A 19,234-nucleotide genomic window follows, 5' to 3' on the forward strand; every position below is an offset into this window, starting at 1 on the left:
TCGGGCTTCAGAATTTTTGTCAATTGCTACAATACAGTTATAGTCACTTATTGCCCCTTCCAGTCCCATATGAAAGTTTAATTAAACCACAATGACTCATTCAGTCCTTCATATAAAACTTAAGGGCCCAATTAATTAGCCACCTCACACTTAAAGTTCCAGTGGGTAGAAACATGGTAACTCTACCTGTAACTACATTTCCTATAACAATTAAGAAGAAAATGAAGGCTTTAAAAGGTCTAAAAGGTAAATCTTCTAGAGCTGATGAAAATAATGCCTCAAAATTAGTAAGCTTATACAATGAAATTAGAAACTCACTCCAGGTGCTAGGGAGATGGATCAATTAATTAGCAAAGCACCTGCCTTGCAATGATAAGTATCTGAGCTCAATCTCTAGAACCCCATAATGCTGGGTGTGGTGGCCTGCCCAGGGAATCCCAGTGTTGAGGAGGTAGAGACAGAAGATCCCTGGGGCTCACTATTTAGCCATTCTAACCTAACTGGTAAGTATCAAGCCAATGAGAAACTATCTTAAAGGAATGAATGGCCTTCCTGAAGATGTTACCCAAGGCCGTCCACACACAACAGGCATACACAAACACTCTTAAAATAAAAAAAAAAAAATCATGGGGCTGGAGAGATGGCTCAGTGGGTAAGAGCACCTGCTGCTCTTGCAGAGGACCCAGGTTCAAATCCCAGCACCCACATGGTGGCTAACCACAGTTCGAACTCCAGTTCCAGGGGATCCAACACCCTCTTCTGACCTCTGAGGGCATTGCACAACACAGGTACATTTACATGCAGGCAATACACTCATGCATAAAACAATAAATACAATTAAAAAAATCACTCCATACAGTGAAGCCCACTTAGACAATCCCTTAAGTTAAAGGAAAATGCTGGACCAGCATGATGGCTCAGTAGGTAAAGGTGCCTGCTGCTAAATGTGCTGTCCTAAATTCAATCCCCAGGCCCCACATGATAGAAGGGGAGAATTGACTCCCACAAGTTGTCTTCCGACCGCTACAATGTGCTGTGGCGTGCACACACACATACACACACACAAAAGTAAATAAAAATGCAATAAATATTTTCAAAGGGAAATGTCACTCATAGTTCATATCTACTATGCAAAAAGATTATAGCAGAATATATTGGTGTAGAAAACACCCAGGATTAATACTTACACAGCCTCCAGCAAGGATTTCTGCTGGCAGTGGAATGGAGCCATCTCTTCTGGTAAATTTGTCCCGGACAAAATCATTAACCTAATTAGAAAGGCAATATTAGTTAATCAGAATTCCCAGCCATTCCATCTGTTGGCACACTGCTACATTCCAAGTCAGCAAAACACCTGTCTCATGATAAAAGTAAAATTTTATCAAGTGTCTACAACACATGTAAAATTTTACAAGTCCTTCATAGTACATCAATCTCACCGGCATCACTTTTATTTTTAGCTAATTATAATCTAAGTAAATGACACAAATTCAATGAGAAGGACACTTACAGTCAATTTAATGGCCTTTTCTGGAGCAACTCCTATAAGTTGTGGTATCAGACCTAGGCAGAAGGAGAGAATTATTTGTTATATATATGAATGTATAAGCCCAATAGGGACTGCTTCCTTGATAGCTATGCATCGGCTATCAAGGTTTTCATTTAAATAGAGAAAAAAGATTATCCTAAAAACCTCTGTATATGTATGTAACAATTATTTACAAGTTGAATATAATGTTATTTTCTTGAGGTTATGTTTTTCTTAAGCATCCTAAAAAAAGCCTTAATTATCCAACATCTTCCAAAAGATACATGAGGAAAGAATGGAGCCTATGCCGGAGCATCGCCGATAAGCGTGTAACCAAAATGCCTCCTGTTACCAGCAGCAACACACAACACGCACTTCGGAGCGCCAGTGCTTCACACCCGGAAAGGCTCTGTGCAGTGTGCTTACGCACACTCAGATTTTGCCACAGACAATATACCTGTAGCGTACAGGAGCTGCTTGGTTACTATAAAATACCAACTCCCATAGTTTTCTCTTTAGAGAAGCCCAGCACTCAGTATTCATGTATTTAAAAGAAAGCCACAACTGTAAAGAAAAATGTAGCTCTTAGTATCTTTTAATGTGTACTCTCTATAAGTGAAAACATACACCAATTGTATTTTTTATTTACTAATATATGTCAAGCTTAAGACATTTGAAAAGAATCTTCTCAAAACAAAAGAAATCATTATTTTTAGAAAGCTAAATTTCCCAGGCTGACCACAAACTGGAAAAGAAAAGTCATAAATAAACAATTGAACATCTGTAGACATTCTTGAGGCTCAGCTTACTAAAGCACACAGCTTACCCAAATTGTTAGCATATTTTTTTGCACACATTTTTTAAAGATGCTAACAATAAACATCCTCCAGCCTTTAAACCATCCAGCTAAGGGGGAGTGATACCTGTGTTTGCACGCTTGCTCACTGCTGATCTTAAGCCTACTTGGAAGAGGATGCTGAGTGATTTTCCATGAGCTGAGAGCCAGCAGGTAATCGTGCATACAGGCTACTGTCAGTCAAACTAAATTATCAGGGACAAACACAAATCCATACACACCTTTCATGGGTAGCAGTCTGATTTAAAAGAAGAAATCAGTAGATGGCAGTCTTAACTCTCTAACCTTCATGATTATCAGACCCTATTACTTTTAATCTAACTCCCATCCAACCATGTCAGCATGTGTATTTGTTTTACGCTTGCCTCACAAAGCTCATGGAATTTTAATAAAGTACTGATTTGTGTCATTTTACCATTGTTGCCTACAAAGAAATTTAGTTAATCTGTCAACAACTTTGTCAATCATCTGACAGAATAATGGGCCAGTTCTAAGCAACATATGACAATCTCAATAATCACAGTGCTCACATATAAGATTCTACAATTATCTACCCAATACAAAAGTCTCTCATTTAAAGGACCGATTTCCCCAATTCAGATCCTACATAAAGCTAACAGTACCCCCACACACACTTGCTATAGTGCACCCACTTAATTAATATGACAGCTCTCTCAGATGAATTCTATAAGCCCCTGTCCATTGAGAAGGTCACAATATGCCTTATAGAGCTAGGTTCCTTCTAACCATCTCCTTTAGACACGCTTTGTAATTTAAAACCATACTAATTAAGAGGAAAATCATTATTCAGTAATGAAAGACTGGAGATGTCAAAGAAATAAACAACCTTACTGCCACTCAACCCTGATCCCCCATTAAATAAGATCTAGGTATGCAAAGTTTAAAACAAGACTTTGTACCTCCAGCTCTGCACATGCAGGGCAGCAGCCACCATGGCTTCCTGTGAAGTGCAAGCTGTGTACTAGGAGTTACAGAGCCTAAGCATCCCGAATATCTAAGTGGACTTCATTTCATTCATTCCCAGGAGCAAGCCATTGAGCCTCACTGCTCCATATACAATGCCCACAACAGACACCTGGACGACCTTCTTCCACTCTGTGTCCACTCGAATGTCTGATCGCGATGCTAATCGCAGGTGTCCATGAGCATAAAGCTTTGTTCAGTCCCAGTCTTTCTTTCTGGGAAAGGTTCTAAGCCAAACAGTTCAACAGCGCTCAGAATGAGGGGGATGAATAAGCCTGGGTATGCAAACAAACAAGCACAGCGCATCGTACAAATGCGCCGGACTAGAGCATGTTGAGAGTATTTCAAAGAATTCCAAGTGGCGCCCAAAGGGATTAAAAAATTAATCTCCCCCCAAAAGGAACCCTAAATTCTAATGTGAAAACATGTAGATGAAAGCCTTCTCTCTCCAAAGAGGACAAGTTTCTACAAAGCCCACCGGGCCCAGGAGAATTCTGCATGGGACTGTAGTCTGGGATGCGACAGCTCGGCACTCAGTCTAGTGCTGGTAAAACAGTTCCTTTGAGAGGAAAGCTCTGCTCTGCCTATGTGCCTCAGAGCTAGGCGAGGAGAAGACTGAAGCTTGGAGCCCTGGGGTTTTCTGGCCTTTTTAAATTCAGATGACTCATTTTAAGACTCATCACTGATCTCCTGAGAAAGCACAAAAATTTCGTTCTTTCAATTGAAGTAAGTATACTCAGAGAGCAAGCCATCCTTCAAGTAGCAGCCTAGCTTCTGCTTAAGGGGCTCGCTCTGCAGGTCTGTGCCTTGAAAGGACACAGTAACATAGACTCTTGTTGGGAGAAACACAGGATTTGGATTCTAAGAAATAAAAAGCAGGAAGAAGAAATGAACACCTGTTTGAGACTAATAATACCAGCTCCCAGAATGTAAAACAGAAAATGAGCAGAGGGGAAAAAAGAAACAGCCCTAGTCTAGCTAGGCAAGCAAATATTGGTTTCTATAATGAGCGAGTTAAAATCTGCTGTTGGTGACAGAAAAATCAACTTCAGCGGCTGAGATATGCTTACTCACCTCGGTAGAGTCCAAAGAAGCCCTCATATCGCAAGACTTTCTTAAAACAGTCAAAGCTGTTTTTGTACATCAGCTCCCCAACCACAGAGCCAGTACCACGCTGGTTTTGCATCCGGGTCTTCACCAGATCTATGGGATACACTGCAGTGGCTCCCACAGCTACAAACAGAACAATTCTTAGGCTTGAAAAAGGAACACAATCAGATGGAGTCGCATAAGGTCATCAAATCTTGTCTCTAGTATCCTCGCAGAAGAGATTCACATCACTATCACTCTATTTCCTTTTCTTTGTGGGGGGTGGGGGGGGTAGTGTTTTTGAGACAGGGTCTCTCTCTGTAGGCCCGGCTGGCCTGGAACTCGCTATGTAGACCAGGCTGGGCTTGAACTCACAAAGATCCACCAGCCTCTGCTTAAAGGTGTGCGCCACCATGCCCAGCTATTTCCCTTTTTTTATAAATACAGTCAAAGGTGGCAGAATAGAAACCAGCAGGACCCATACACAGCTGCTTCAAGGACCAACTAGGGTTGGGACAGAACTCAGTGGTAGAGTGCTCAGCATGGGAGAGGCCCTAAAAAAAAGTCAAGACATGCTCTTTGATGTATCAGTTTCATGAGTTAAAAACAGAATATTAAATTGTCACCAATATTAGAAAATCAGCACTCAGTTTCCTATAATGACATTCAACTATTATGTGTATAGTATTTCACTGTATTTTCTAGTAAGTAAGTATTATGCCTGTTACTTTTTCATACTTATGAAATGACTGGACATGTAAGCTTAGTGGTTGTAATTTTAAAGTTTAGTTCACTGAAGCTTCTTGGTAAATTAATCTAAAGTACAATCATATTATTGGGACTAAACCTCAACATGATCCTATCCCTATGAATAGAATTTGGTTAAAAAACAAAAAACACCTAAGATTACACTTTAGAATTTCTCAGGGATGAAATATTTAGCAGGATCTACAGTGTTATATTTGAGGGCCAGTGAAGACCAACAGGTTAAAACAGACTGAAAAAATATTAGTCTCATTAGTTTAGACTTGTTTTGAAAGTTCATCCGCATTTGAATCACACCTGTAAGGTTCTTCTCAACAAAAAAAAACTTCTGATTCTACACATTTTCTTTGCAGAATAAATAAAAATGGTGTCGGGCCAATAAGATGCTCAGCAAGCAAAGGTGCTTGCCACCAAGTGTGATAACCTGAGTTTGATCCCTGGAACTCAAGTGATGGAAGGGGAGACCAACTCCAGCAAATTGTCACTTGACCTACACACACACATACACAGTCCATGGCATGTGCATGTACATGCTCATGCAAACACATATGTGTACGTACACACAAATAAACAAATAAATAAACAATAAATAAAATTGTCTCTCCAATTCCTGCTGTAAACAGAAAGGGGAGGGGAGATTCATTTTAGCAAATAAACTACAGATCTGGATATTCTTATATCATGGAAAGAAGAAAGGAAAAAACACAAGCCAAACAGTCACTGTAAATCACGGGGGAGAGGTAGCTTTATTTCACTGGGTTCTCGGTTTGGATCTTGTTTTCCTACCTACCTGCCCCTGCCCTGACCCCATAAACTCAGTCTTTGTCTCCATTTTTCACGCTGGCCTTAACCAGTGTAATTAAGGTGAGTGCAGTGCTGCACCTCAGACTCTCCCATCATTACAGAGGTTTTACTCTGAAGACAGACTGGAGCCAGAGGGCTACAGCCATGCTATGACAAGTCCTCTGATCACAGGTAAAAATAAAGAACCTTCAGAAAGCCCTGCAGTCCTGAGCCCCAGGAACAATCAACTGTGCCTTTACTGAGCTGTCCCATATGAGATAATGTTACAGCCTTAGCAGCCTCAAACAGCCATAGACACGTCACTCACCTCCAGCAACTGAGCCCAGAGTGAACCTATAAGCAGACTCAGCAATCTGGAGCCAGACAGGCCTGCCCAAGCCAGGAGACTGCTGTGGGGAGGAAGAAAACCAGAAAAAGAATGAGTTTGGAAAAGCATTCAGCAGATGAAAAAAAGCTACAATTTGGCTTTTTCAAGGTAAGAAAAAAGAAAAACCTAAGTGATATTGTTAATGATGTGACTTCTCTGAAAGAAAATAGGATATTAATGTGCTTTTAAAAAACAAACAAAAAAAACCCTCTATTATTAGCATTTAAAGCACATATTCAGGTCAGGCATGGTGGTGCATGCCTTTAATCCCAGCACTAGAGAGGCAAAGGTAAGCAGAGCTCTGTGAGTTTGAGGCTAGCCTGGTCTACATAGTGAGTTCCAGGCTAACCAGGATTATATAGTGAAAGCCTGTCTCAATAAAAAAAAAAAAAATCATATAGCAAAATATACAGTAGCTTTTTCTTATTTTTTCACAAATTTATTCATGGTCATATACTGGCTACTATTGGGGAACACATTGTTATTCTAAAGAAGTCTGTGTATTTGTTTGCTTTTTTTTGCAGTACTAGGAATTGAACCCAAGGTCTCATGCATACTACAAAAATACTCTATCACTGAGCTATACCGCCTGCCCTTCCAGAGTGACGTTTTTAGGTTAGCAAATACACCAGGTATAAAATTTTTCCCCTTAAGTTAAAATTTAGGGAAAAAAAATTCACTCATTGTGTGTGAGAGAGCTTATGCATGCCATGGCACACATGTGGAGGCAAAGGAGGACATTTGGCATTCAGTTCTTTCCTTCCATCACGAGGATCAAGTTCAAGTTATCGGGCTTGGTGGCAAATGCCTCTACACGTTGAGCCATCTCACCGGCCTCCTTTATTAAGGCTTTTTGAGACAGGGTCTCGGACCTCAGGTTGGCCTCAAATTTGCTATGTTGCTGAGGATATCCTTGAACTCCTGATCCTCCTGCCTCCCACATGCTGGGACTATAGGTATGCATCACCATGCCCAATTAAAGGCTTTCTAAAATGTATAAAAATGCATGATTCCTAACTCAGAGAAAATTGATCAAATCTAAAATCACTAATGAAAAATAAATCTTTTTTTAAAAAGGGTAGGGAATGGAAAATACTGGAGAAATGACTCAGCAGTTAACAGTACTTGCTTCTCCTGCAGAGGACTGGAATTCAGTTCCCAGCACTCACATTAGGCACCTCATAACCTCCAACCTCCTGTAATTCTAGCTCCAGGGATCTGACATGTTTTTCACACGCGCACACACACACACTCTTTAAAATCTCTAATGACTACTGTCCTTCCCATATCCATAGGTCTAACATAGAAAAATAAAGCAAAGGAAATAAACCTACTGTGATTCAAAATGCTATTTCATAGGTACCACACCTGAAATAATTTGTCTCTATCAATGTGTCAATCTTGATCTTTAATATTTTTATTATGAAAATATCTGCTATACTATACAAAAAATTGTAACAAAGGAATAAAACATTCACTTTATCATAAAAAACTTTAAAAATACTAGCTTGAAATGAGCTTTTCTTAAAAAAGTGGGCTGATAGATAGCTCAGTAGATCAAAGTACTTACTCTGTAGGCCTGATCATCTAAATTCATCTGAGTTTGAGTACTAGAACCCACAGTGGAAAGAGAGAACTGACTCCTCCAAGTTGTCCTCTGACCTCCACGTGTGCCCCTGGCATATACACATGCACATGTACATGAATACATAATAATAATAATAATAATAACTTTTTTGAAAGCCATTCGCTGGACATGAATTCCAGTAGTAGTAGGGAAATGGTGGCAGCAGTTTCACAAGTTCAAACTCACTCAGTTACATAGTAAGTTCAAGGCCCACCTGAGCTACATGAGACCTTATCTCAAAAAGGAATGTTGAATTAATGTTTATAAAATAAAGCTAGGCATGGGGGTACACACCAATAATCCCAGCTACTCAGAAGGCTGAAACAGGTAGATCAAGAGTTCAATGCCAACCTTGAGCACAAAGTGGGATCCTATCTTAAAAAGGAAAAAAAGGTTCTTTTCATCAAATAAAAGGTCTATGATCCCAAATAAGCATCAACTAACCACTAATTCCCTTATTCATATAAAAGGTTTCTCCTGCATTCAACAACATATATTTCTCTTTCAACTCCCTTTCTTCAAAGAATGTTTATAAGCCCTACAAAAGCCTATGAAAACTGAAGGATTATACTGTGCTTTAATGCTTAGCTAAAACATCTCAAACTATAAATACTTAAATGCCTTTTGACAGAAATGTCACCTCTATTCCCATTAAATAGCATTGTAAGAAAACATACAGTATAGGGTTACCAAGATTTTTTTAAAGGCTCAGCTATGACTACAACTTATGGTTCCCTTGTATTCAGCTATGCAAATTAATGTAATTAATGCTATAGATTTCATATCATGAATATTCATAAAGGGAATGCTCCTATAGCTATCATCTCTATTAATGACTGTGTACCGAGTTTTTAGCATTTAGACTGAAAGAAAATATTCAGCACTGAAATGATCACCTACCGTGAGCAAATGGGCAAAGGAAAAGGCACTCCTCTCCTTAAGGTTATGATTAGGAGCCTGAAGGTTGATATTTAACAAGGCTAATTAAGTGTTTTTCAAAGCAAAACAGAGTTGAGACTCTTAAATGATTTTTAACTGGCTCCCTCAGCCTTTGTGTATGATAGGAAATCCATTGAGCCATCATTAGAAAAAGAGGTTCCTTTCCTTTTCTGTTGTTAGATGTATCTCAACCTACAGATGAGAACTGGAACAAGACTAAGTCAGTCAGTTAACAGTCAAGCAACCTGCCTACCGAGCTGCTTCTTTAGCTTGCCAGCTCCATGCAAAGACTGCCTCTCCCATGACACATTGCTACTGTGCAGAAGGAAAGGAGCAGCTGAAGTCAATTTTACAGGGAGTACTGGAAAGCGAAAAAGGCTAGACTCTCCATGAACTAAAACGTACGGTTAGAGCAGCAGAGTGAGGCAAGTGAAAGCAAAACAAAACTGTCTGTAAACCACATCTATGACTTTACTACCGCAGGTTGGAATTCAATATTCTTGGCCTAACAAAGTAAGATTAAAACCCAAAGTGATGGTAGTACAGACGGACAAAGGCAATGGAGGGGAGACCAACATATTTTTTAATTATTTCATTGTTCTCTACATAAAACAATAGACCTATACTTTTCTCCCAGTACAAGGGAGTTAAAGTTTGTCAAATACTGTAATGTCTTCCAATCTAAAATTCTCAATGAGATATGTGACTAATAATAATAGCTTACATAAAACCTCATTTCCTTCATGAAAACAGACTGCATTTTTATGAAACTAGTTAGGAAACTATAATGTTTTCCTCTATGTACTCACGAATCCAAGTTCAACGCAAACTACACAAAGAGACAAAGTCCTAAGGCTAAGGAAATGCTGTGCATGAAATAAACATAAAAATCACCTCAGCAATGCCTATGCAGAACAAAACTCCGCTCATTTTGAGCAAATGTCCTAAAGCTTTAATATAATTCAACATAGAAATAAAACATAACACACACACACACACACACACACACACACACACACACACATCCAAAGAGTTTCATCATAGATTATCCCATATGTTTGAAAAAGTAATTGTGTAATACACAGTAAAGAAAAAGAGGTTTTCCCAGTTTACCTGGAACTTTCTTCGTAGATCAGGCTGGTCCCAATCTCACATTCACCTGCCTCTGCCTCCTGACTGCTAGGATTAAAGGCATGTATCACCATGCCTGGCAATATAGTGGCTCTTTAACTTGGTTTTAAGCCCCAGACAGTTACAAGCACTGAAAATATGAACATCCTTTTCTCTGCAACTTATCTATCTTTTTATTTAATTCACTTCTCCCTAATCAAAAATTCCATTGGGGGCCTCAGGAATGTAGTTCAGTTAGTAGAGTGTCTGTGTAGCATGTACAAAGCCATGGGATCAATCCCTAGCATTCATAAGTCAGGTGTGGTGGCACTCACCTGTAATCCCAGCACTCAGGAGATGAAGACAGGAAGACCACAAGTCCAAGGTCATCCCCTACTACAAAGTGAGTTCAAGGACAGTTGGTGGGGTGGGGACACTTTCATTTTTGGTCTTCAGATACAGTTAGTGATAGAACACTTGCCTAATGTGTAGGAGACTCCAGATTCAACCCTCAGAACCACAAAAAAAAAAAAAGATTCCTCTCTCTCTCTTTCTGAGATAGTGTCTCATGTAGCCCAAGCTGGTCTCAAACTTGCTACATAGCCAAGTCTGGCTTTGAACTCCTGCTGACCCTCCTGTCACCACCTCCAGAGTACTTGGACTACTTACCGGCATGTGCCACCAAGATCCACAGATTTACATTTTCTAGCTGGATAAGGTGGGGCATATCTTTTAATCCTAGCACCTGGGAGGCTGAGATGGGAGAATTGTTGAGTTGAAGGCCAAGCCTGGGCTACATAGCAAGATCCTGTCTCTCACACACAAAAAAATACTGTCTCACTACACACCATATGTATTCTATTCTTCTCTTGCTGAGTATTTGGGGTGTTTCCACCTGCTACAAACATTCCTGAATATCTTTTTTATTGTACTATTATTGTGTGTATATGGTGTGTGGGTGTGAATATGCATGTGCCATGACATGCATATGGAGGTCAGATGACAGCCTCGCCTAGTCGCTCCTTTCCTTCCACCTTAATGTAGGTTCTGGGAACCAAACTAAGGTTGTCAGGATTGCATAGTACAGCCTTTACTCACTGAGCCATCTCCCCAAAATGCACTCATTACCAGCAGGGATCACGCTGAGGAGAACTAAAATGGTTCGTGTCTCTTCAGCAGAAGGTGAAACTAACAAATACTTTCTAAAGTTGTGAGATCAGCAGTTTTCCACTTTCTATTCCTCCATCTCCTGAACACTACTTACTGTCACTGAAATTTTCATCAACCTCAAGAGTGCAAAACAGCATCTCAATGTAGTTTTGTTCTGTTGAATATTTATTCGTTTTATGTGTATGTATGTACGCCTGAACGCAGGAGCCCATGGAGGTCAGAAGAGGGCATCAGATCCCTTGGAACTGGAGTTAAAGGTGGTTGTGAGATACCACAGGTGCTGAGCACCAAATCCAGGGCTTCTGCAAGAGCAGCCACTGCTGTTAACTGCTGAACCTTCTCTACAGACCTGATTTGTTTTTTGTCTTGTTTTATTTGAAACAGGGTCTCACTATGTAGTCCTGGCTGGCCTGGAACTCGATAAATAGACCAGGCTAGCCTTGAACTCAGAGGTCCACCTGCTTTTCCCTCCTGAGTTCTTGGATTTAAGGCTATCACACCCAGATCGCTGTAGTTTTAATGTATATTTTCCGTTTGCTAAGAATGCTGTTTTTCCTTCTCTTTTCATCTCCTTTATTCCTTTATGTTCTTACACTTTGGATGTGTTCCTTAGTGAGGTTTCTATCGGGTCTTTTGCCCATTTTTTTAGATTGGCTTGCCTGCCTTTTGCTTATCACCTCATGGAAGTGCATTATATATTCTGTATACAAATCCTGAAACCTGGGACTGGAGAGATGGCTCAGCAGTTAAGAGCGCATACTGCTCCCGGAAAGGGCCCAAGTTTTATTGCCAGCACTCACATTTGGTGGCTCACAATGACCTGTAATTCTGCTTCAAAGGGATCCAGCACCCTTTTCTGGCCTCTGTGGACACTCAAACATGTTTGCACACACACACACATACACAGATACACATGGACAAAAGCACATACACACAAATATAATAAATCTTTAAAAAAAATCCTGAAACTTAACTGTATTATAAATCATTTTTCCCATTGTGTAGCTTGTCTTTTCATCCTCTGAGTGGTGTATTTTAATGAACAAAAATTCGTTTGTGTGTGTAGGGTGTATGTGTGTGTGTTATGTATATATGGGCACATAGAAGTCAAAAGACAATTTAGTGGGGTTGGTTCTTGCCTTCCATCTTTACGTGGGTACCAGGGATCGAACCCAAATTTCCAGGCTTGCCCAATAAGTGCCACTGAGCCATCTCACACTAGCCCCTATTTTTTGTTTTGAAAAAGGGTCTTCCTAAGCCACCTGGGCTGGACTTTTCCGCCCTTTCCATCCTCTTGCCTCAGCCTCCTAAACAGCTGGGATTACAGGCCTATACCACCAGCCAGGCTGAGCCACATCATATTTTTACATTCTATTTGGTCTTAGTATATGTTCCTCACAAAATGTCAAAAGGAAAAAAAAAGAGGATGAATTTAGAATTTTGAAAATAAAATGTATTGATTCATATCATTTTCTAAGATGCAGAGACTTGAAAGATTCTTGGAAACACTTGAAGGTACTCTATATTAAAGGAGAAACTGAGGCCCAGTTCAATTTGTGACAGATTCCAAAGACAGTGAAAACTGTATTTCACAATATACATTAATGAACATTAATTTAAATCTTTTTGGAGAGGGTGCTGAGGATTGAACCCAGGTCTCCGCTGAGTTACACCTGATCCTTAACAGATTTCTACAAATCTGTTTCTCTAAATTCTGAAGATTATGACTCCTATTAAGTTCTATTTTCTGAGGTATGGCTTTTACAATTTACATGAAAATACATGTAAAATCTCAGTATTTATTTATATAGACTGCAGTACTGAGACTCCTCTATCAGCGATGTGAGGAAACAAAAACAGTTGCAGGTTCTAAGGCTCATCCTTAGAGTGTCAGTGTAAGAATGCCCCAAGACCTCTGCCTACTCTCCGGAGATTCCAGATCCCCAAGGCATCCTGGGTCAGGGAAACAGAAAAAGCACTCCACCACCTCTCTGGACAACCAGGAAAGAGACAGCAATGGTGCCCATTCTTCTATATGTGAAAATCCACCACCTCTCAAGAGTCAGGGAAGAGAAAGCAGTGGTGCCCACGCCTCCAGCCAAAGCTCAGCCCTATCACCAACTCAGGCAAGACATCTTGTATCTGTGTAAAGAGAATTCACACCCGTGGTAGAATTATATCACATTCCCAATGACAAAGAAATAGAGGGACATAGACTTTTGGTGCAAAAGAGGTGCAAAAACAAGTTTGCTGGAAGCAAGAAAGTAGGTGAGAAAGAAATGACTCATGGGAAAGCTGGCCATGGAGGAAATGAGGGGGGAATCTATCTATCATCTATCTACCTATCTATCTATCCATCCATCTATCTATCCATCCATCATCTATCTATCCATCCATCATATATCTATCCATCCATCCATCCATCCATCCATCCGTCTATCATCTATCCATCCATCCATATATCTGTCTATCTATCCATCCATCAATCCATCCATCCATCCATCATTTATCTATCCATCCACTCATCCATCCGTCTATCATCTATCTATCTACCTATCTATCTATCATCATCTATCTATCATCTACCTACCTACCTACCTACCCTATCTACCTATCTATCTGAGACAGACAGAGTCTTGCTATCCCTAAGTATCTTAATTTTTTTTTTTTTTTTGAGACAGGGTCTTACCAAATATCCCAGGCTGGCCTTGAACTCATGGTAATCCTTCTGCCTCAGCTTCCTGGGTGCTAGGTTACAGGCATGCACCATCATGCCTGGCTGAGTACTTTGATTTCTCACTGACCTATTTGACAAAGATGAATACCAGTAAGCTCACCCCTGGCTACTCCAAGGAGGCAACATGAAGGGAAAGTAGATGTGGGGCGCTTTCTGCAACATTCCCATTTACTACTTCCCCGTTTCCTGGCTTCCCCTTTTCCTATATTCCCTCCCCATCTCCCAACCTAGTACATCACACGGTCTCCTAAAGAATCATGAGAAACATCCTTCAAGGATTCAAGCAGCAAAACCTCAGGAGGAAGAGGCCAGCGCTCCTAACCTTTCCCCCATATGAAGCCCTGTGACCCTTGGCTGCAAATAAAGCCTCCTCAAGTGCTTAGAAGTAGAAGTTTCCATTTAAAACAAGGCTTTAAAAAAACGGTTCCATTTAGTACTCAAGGTAATGGAGTTTGGTTTTTTCCTACTGAAAAAGTACTTAGAAAATCCAAAATGGGACTGTGTTAACTTTATAAGACACTGGTGCTATTTAATATAAACCATCCTTAATATTAAAAAAAAATCAAAATTTTCTTTCTGGTTCACTAATTAGATAAATTTCCTTTTTTTCCTATTTTAACCTATAAGGCACAATTCCAGTGAGTGATTTATTTCACTTGTAAAATGTTTTGTACTTTTGGGACTGGAGAGATGGCTCAGAGGTTAAGAGCACTGGTTGCTCTTACAGAGGACCTAGGTTTGATTCCCAGCATCCACATGGCAGCTAACAACTGTCCTAACTCCAGTTCCAGGGGATCTGACACTCTCTTCTGACCTCTACAGGCATTGCACGACAAGGGTGTACTTACATACATGCAAGCAAAACATTCATACACATAAAATAAAAATAATAACTACTTTTAAAGCAAAAAATGTTTTGTACTTTTAAAAGCCTGTACATACCAGCTTAAAGATACAAAGTGAACAGAATACTAATCTTTCTTAAAAATTTTTTATTATTTTTTTTATGTGTATGTATGTATTGCCTGCATTTAGGTAAGTATACCTATGTTATGCTATGCCCATGGAGGACAGAAGAGGCTGTCGAATCCCCCAGAACTGGAGTTATAGACAGCTGTTAGATGCCATGTGAGTGCTGGGATTTGAACCCAAGTCTTCTGTAAGAACAGCCAGTGTTCTTAACTGCTAAGCCATCTCTCTAGCCCCCAGAATACTAATCTTTAATGACGATTAGACAGGGGCTGGAGAATGGCTCAATGATTAAGAGCAGTGGCTAACAAACATCCTGAACTCCAGTTCCAGGGGATCCAGCGCCCTCTTCTGACCTCTGTAGGCAGTGCATGACACAGGTGTACTTAAATACATGCAGGAAATACACTCATACACACAAAATAAAAAAATAAGAAACAAATTTTTTTAAAGATGATTAGACAAATGACTGCAAAAGAATGCTAATTCTTGCGACAAGGAGGTCAAGCCCAAGTGTGTTTGAACTCTTTTCTTTCCTTAATAAGCTAGAAGAACGAAACACAAAAACTAGTGATCACATCCAAAGAGCTTGTGAGGGTGTGAATAACAGCTGTAACTGTCATCTCAGAGCCAGGGACTCTAGAAGCTTTAGGTTCGTCATGCACATCCCACTTCAGCATTGCGATGGCGACTGCAGTTCTGGGATGCTCCTACCTGTCTCTGAAGCTCTGCCAGGTTGTAAGGTAAGGCCCCCTCGGCCAGCGGAGCTATCCTCTCAATATCTGCCAGAGTCAAGCGCCTCAAGGGAGAAACATGGGAGAGAGAGCTATTAGACACAGACATCCCTGCACATCAAGAGCACCTTTTCCCTAAAAATCCGTCTAGACCTAGAGCTTAAAGAAGCTGTTTCCTTATTCACACAGATCATTTTAGGGAGGGGGAGGAGGGGGAGGAGGGGGAGGAGGAGGAGGCCAGAGTTTCTAGGAAGCAGACCTGCTGTTTCTCCTGCAGAGAAAGAGGAGGAGGAGGAGGAGCAAACTTCCAAGTCCTGTTTACAAGAAAAGCAAAGGCTGGAGAGAAATACTGTGGGAGTGAGTGACTCTAATGAGACTCCCACGATACACTTACCCAGAAGTACCCCATGCCAAGCAAGGCTTCACACTCCCTATCCCTCTAACACAGAGGTGCCAGTGTCCCAGAGGGAAGGCTAGATACAAAATGGAGAATATGATAGGCTGCCTTCAGGAAAAGGCACAAATGGAGGAGAAAGGCTTGCTTTCTTTTCTTCTATTTTGTCCAGTACTCTCCTTCAACTCTTTTGAGTTCTGAATCATACGAATGTATCACTATTACCAAAAATTGACTTAAGCTAGGCATGGTGGCACATGCCTTTAATCCCAGCACTTGGGAGGCAAAGGCAGGCAGATCTCTGTGAGTTCAAGGCCAGCCTGGTCTACATAGCAAGTTCCAGGTCAGCTGGGGCTACAGGGAGACCCTGTCTCAAAAAGACCAAAAGAAAAAGAAAAAACAAATTGACTTAAAAAGGGATTGGAGAGGTGGGGTTAAGAGCACTTGCTGTTCTTTCAGAGGGCCTGGGATTATTCCTAGCACCCACGTGGCAGCTTTGTCACCCCCTTTCAGCCTTCGTGGGCACTGCACATATACCAGTAAACATACCGGCAGTCAAAACACTTGTACAAATAAAAATAAATAAATCATTTTTTAAAACTGACTTAAAAATAAGTACATTTGAGTCAGGCAAAGTGGTGCACCCCTTTAATCCCAACACCAGGGAGGCAGAGGCAGGTGGAAGGATCTCTATGAGATCAGGGCCAGCCTGGTCTACATAGTGAGTTCCAGGCCAGCTGGGGCTACAGGGAGACCCTGTCTCATTAAAAACAAAAGTACATTCCATGAGCCTGCTAAAATGGTCACTTCAGATGCAGTTTGGAGGACTTTTTAAAAGCATTTATTGCCAGGCGTGGTGGCACATGCCTTTAATCCCAGCACTCAGGAGGCACAGGCAGGCGGATCTCTGTGAGTTCAAGGCCAGCCTGGTCTACATAGTGAGTTCCAGGACAACTGGGGCTACAGGGAGACCCTGTCTCAAAATAAAAAAAAAAAAGCATTTATTAACATGAAGGAGGCTCAGAACATTTGTCTGAAAGTGGATGCAACACGACCCAGTAGGTCACGTCAATCACAAAGCGCTGCTGAAACATGAGACAGCTGAAAGACTTGACATCATCTCTAATCCAACAATGCAGTCCACAGCAAGAAGGCATAAATCACCTCTGTATACCCAGCTTCTGTTGGCCCCAGCTTGTGGTTTGGGGCTAATTTTTCAGATAATTTTATACTTAGAGAACTACTACAGTGAAATAAAATATAAAGCAAACAACACAAAAACACTCCAGTCTTTTTGGTCCTTTTCTTTCTTTCTTTCTTTCTTTCTTTTTTTAAGACAGGGTCTCCCTGTAGCCCCAGCTGGTTTGGCATTCACTATGTAGACCAGGTTGGCCACAATCTCACACAGATCCACCTGCCTCTGCCTCTTGAGTGCTGGGATTAAAGGCATATGCCACCACACCCAGCTAACACTCCAGTCTTTTAATAGACCATAAGTTTCTTTCTGTATGTATGCTAAGTATCCCTGGATATAGGTTTGTTTTTTTTTTTTTTAGTTTGCATGTCTTTGCACATTAAACACCCTCTACATGCAGTTTTGTTTCTAATTTATAAAAAATAAAGGCATAGGGGCTGGAGAGATGGCTCAGTAGTTAGGAACACTGATTGTTCTTACAGAAGACGGGTTTGAATCCCAGCACCCACGTGGCAGCTAACAACTGTCCTAAGTCCAGTTCCAGGAAATATGACAGCCTCTTCTGTCCTCTGTGGGCATTGTACAACACAGGTGCACTTACCTACATGCAGACAATACACGAATACACATAAAACAAAAATAATAAAAATTTTAAAAAAAGACCAGCCTAGGCAATTTAGCATGTCTTTGCCTCAAAACAAAGGAACAAACAAAAATTTAAAAATAAATAAATAGATAAATAAAGGCATAAACATCATAGGTATAGCTTAAGAAAATAATGTTCTCAACATACAATGGTGTACACCATTCAATAAAATGACCATTTATGGCAACTGAAAAGGATACAATAGTCCTTCAAGTACCACAATCTATTTTCATAAATTTATAAATCTAACCAATTTTCCACAAATCTCTTTGAATTAGTAACACTTCCAGTGTGCCCACATTAAACCTGTCATTTCCCTCTCTCTATAACCTCCTACCTCTCTCATCTTCCTCCCTCACTTTCCTTCTTAACTTCCCGTCCATCTCAAGCCTCTTTTCCATTCCCTTCTTTTTTCCTCTGCCCACTGTTCTCTCCCTCTCCCTCTCCCTCTGCCTCTTATCCCTCTCTTTCTCCTCTGACTTCTCATATTTGCCTGCTTCTCTTTCTTCGACTCTATAAACTAAATAAACAGTTGTTAAAATGAACTGAATGCATTCTATTTCACCATGCCCAGCTCTAATTCACATCTTAAAGACCTTCCCTGTAAGAAACATCATGAAGAATCACTGAAGAGTTACCCTGAAGCATTATATAAGTCTGCAAGCTGGTACAGGATATCAATTTCTAGTGGAGTAACTTGTCCATAGCGGATGGCATTCTGGGCAAATTCCTCTGCAAGAGACAGAAACAAATGTTAACATCTCTAATAGAATTCAAAAGCAAAAGACATTTTAGCACTATTTTAAACATCTAAAACTAAATTTAAATACTGAAGCTCAGCTTCTAACTTGGCATTTCTGAAAGCTGGTGAAAGATAAAATATTAGGATGAAATTGTAGAAACAAACAAATCAACTTCAGATAAAACCATCACTTTCCAATTCTCTCTCATTTTGTTTACTTACTTTGGTCCCCAGAGTTATAAGACAAAGAAGTAGCGGCTCTGCAGTCACCCAAAACAGCCTATAACCATTCACACAAAAGGAGCAGGCTTATTCTCTCTCTGTGGTAACTTGTTCCCAGTACAAACAAGCTGCTGCCACAGTGCCACTGACCTGTTTGACAGATTGGGCCAAGGTTCTTTTCAAAACTGTCAAAGCCACTTTTCCATCCCTGACCTCAGCATCTCATTAAATCCACCTGGGTTTCTGAACCCACGTGGCACATGTATACACATGACAACCCAACTTCTGGCTCTGGTTTTAGTATAGTGGACTTTGGCCAGCCTCATACCTACCTGATGAAAAGAAAAATGATTCAG

The 19,234-nt window shown here is 40.5% G+C and overlaps 1 protein-coding gene across 5 annotated transcripts in view; it reads right to left on the reverse strand.

Annotated features, from left to right (window-relative positions):
• Slc25a12 (solute carrier family 25 member 12) overlaps window positions 1-19,234 on the reverse strand; it is a 97,478-nt gene that overhangs the window by 16,657 nt on the left and 61,587 nt on the right. For all 5 annotated transcript variants that reach the window (XM_029557268.1, XM_008855256.3, XM_008855257.3 and 2 more), the window contains 6 exons: window positions 18,553-18,646; window positions 15,660-15,744; window positions 6,334-6,415; window positions 4,443-4,601; window positions 1,511-1,563; window positions 1,188-1,268 (listed from right to left, as the gene is read on the reverse strand). In XM_029557268.1, coding sequence (XP_029413128.1) covers window positions 1,188-1,268; window positions 1,511-1,563; window positions 4,443-4,601; window positions 6,334-6,415; window positions 15,660-15,744; window positions 18,553-18,646 — 554 coding nt within the window. The remainder of the gene's footprint in view (window positions 1-1,187; window positions 1,269-1,510; window positions 1,564-4,442; window positions 4,602-6,333; window positions 6,416-15,659; window positions 15,745-18,552; window positions 18,647-19,234) is intronic.

This window comes from Nannospalax galili, unplaced genomic scaffold, assembly GCF_000622305.1.
Source record: "Nannospalax galili isolate Female #2095 unplaced genomic scaffold, S.galili_v1.0 scaffold346, whole genome shotgun sequence".
In the NCBI taxonomy this organism is placed as follows: domain Eukaryota; kingdom Metazoa; phylum Chordata; class Mammalia; order Rodentia; family Spalacidae; genus Nannospalax; species Nannospalax galili.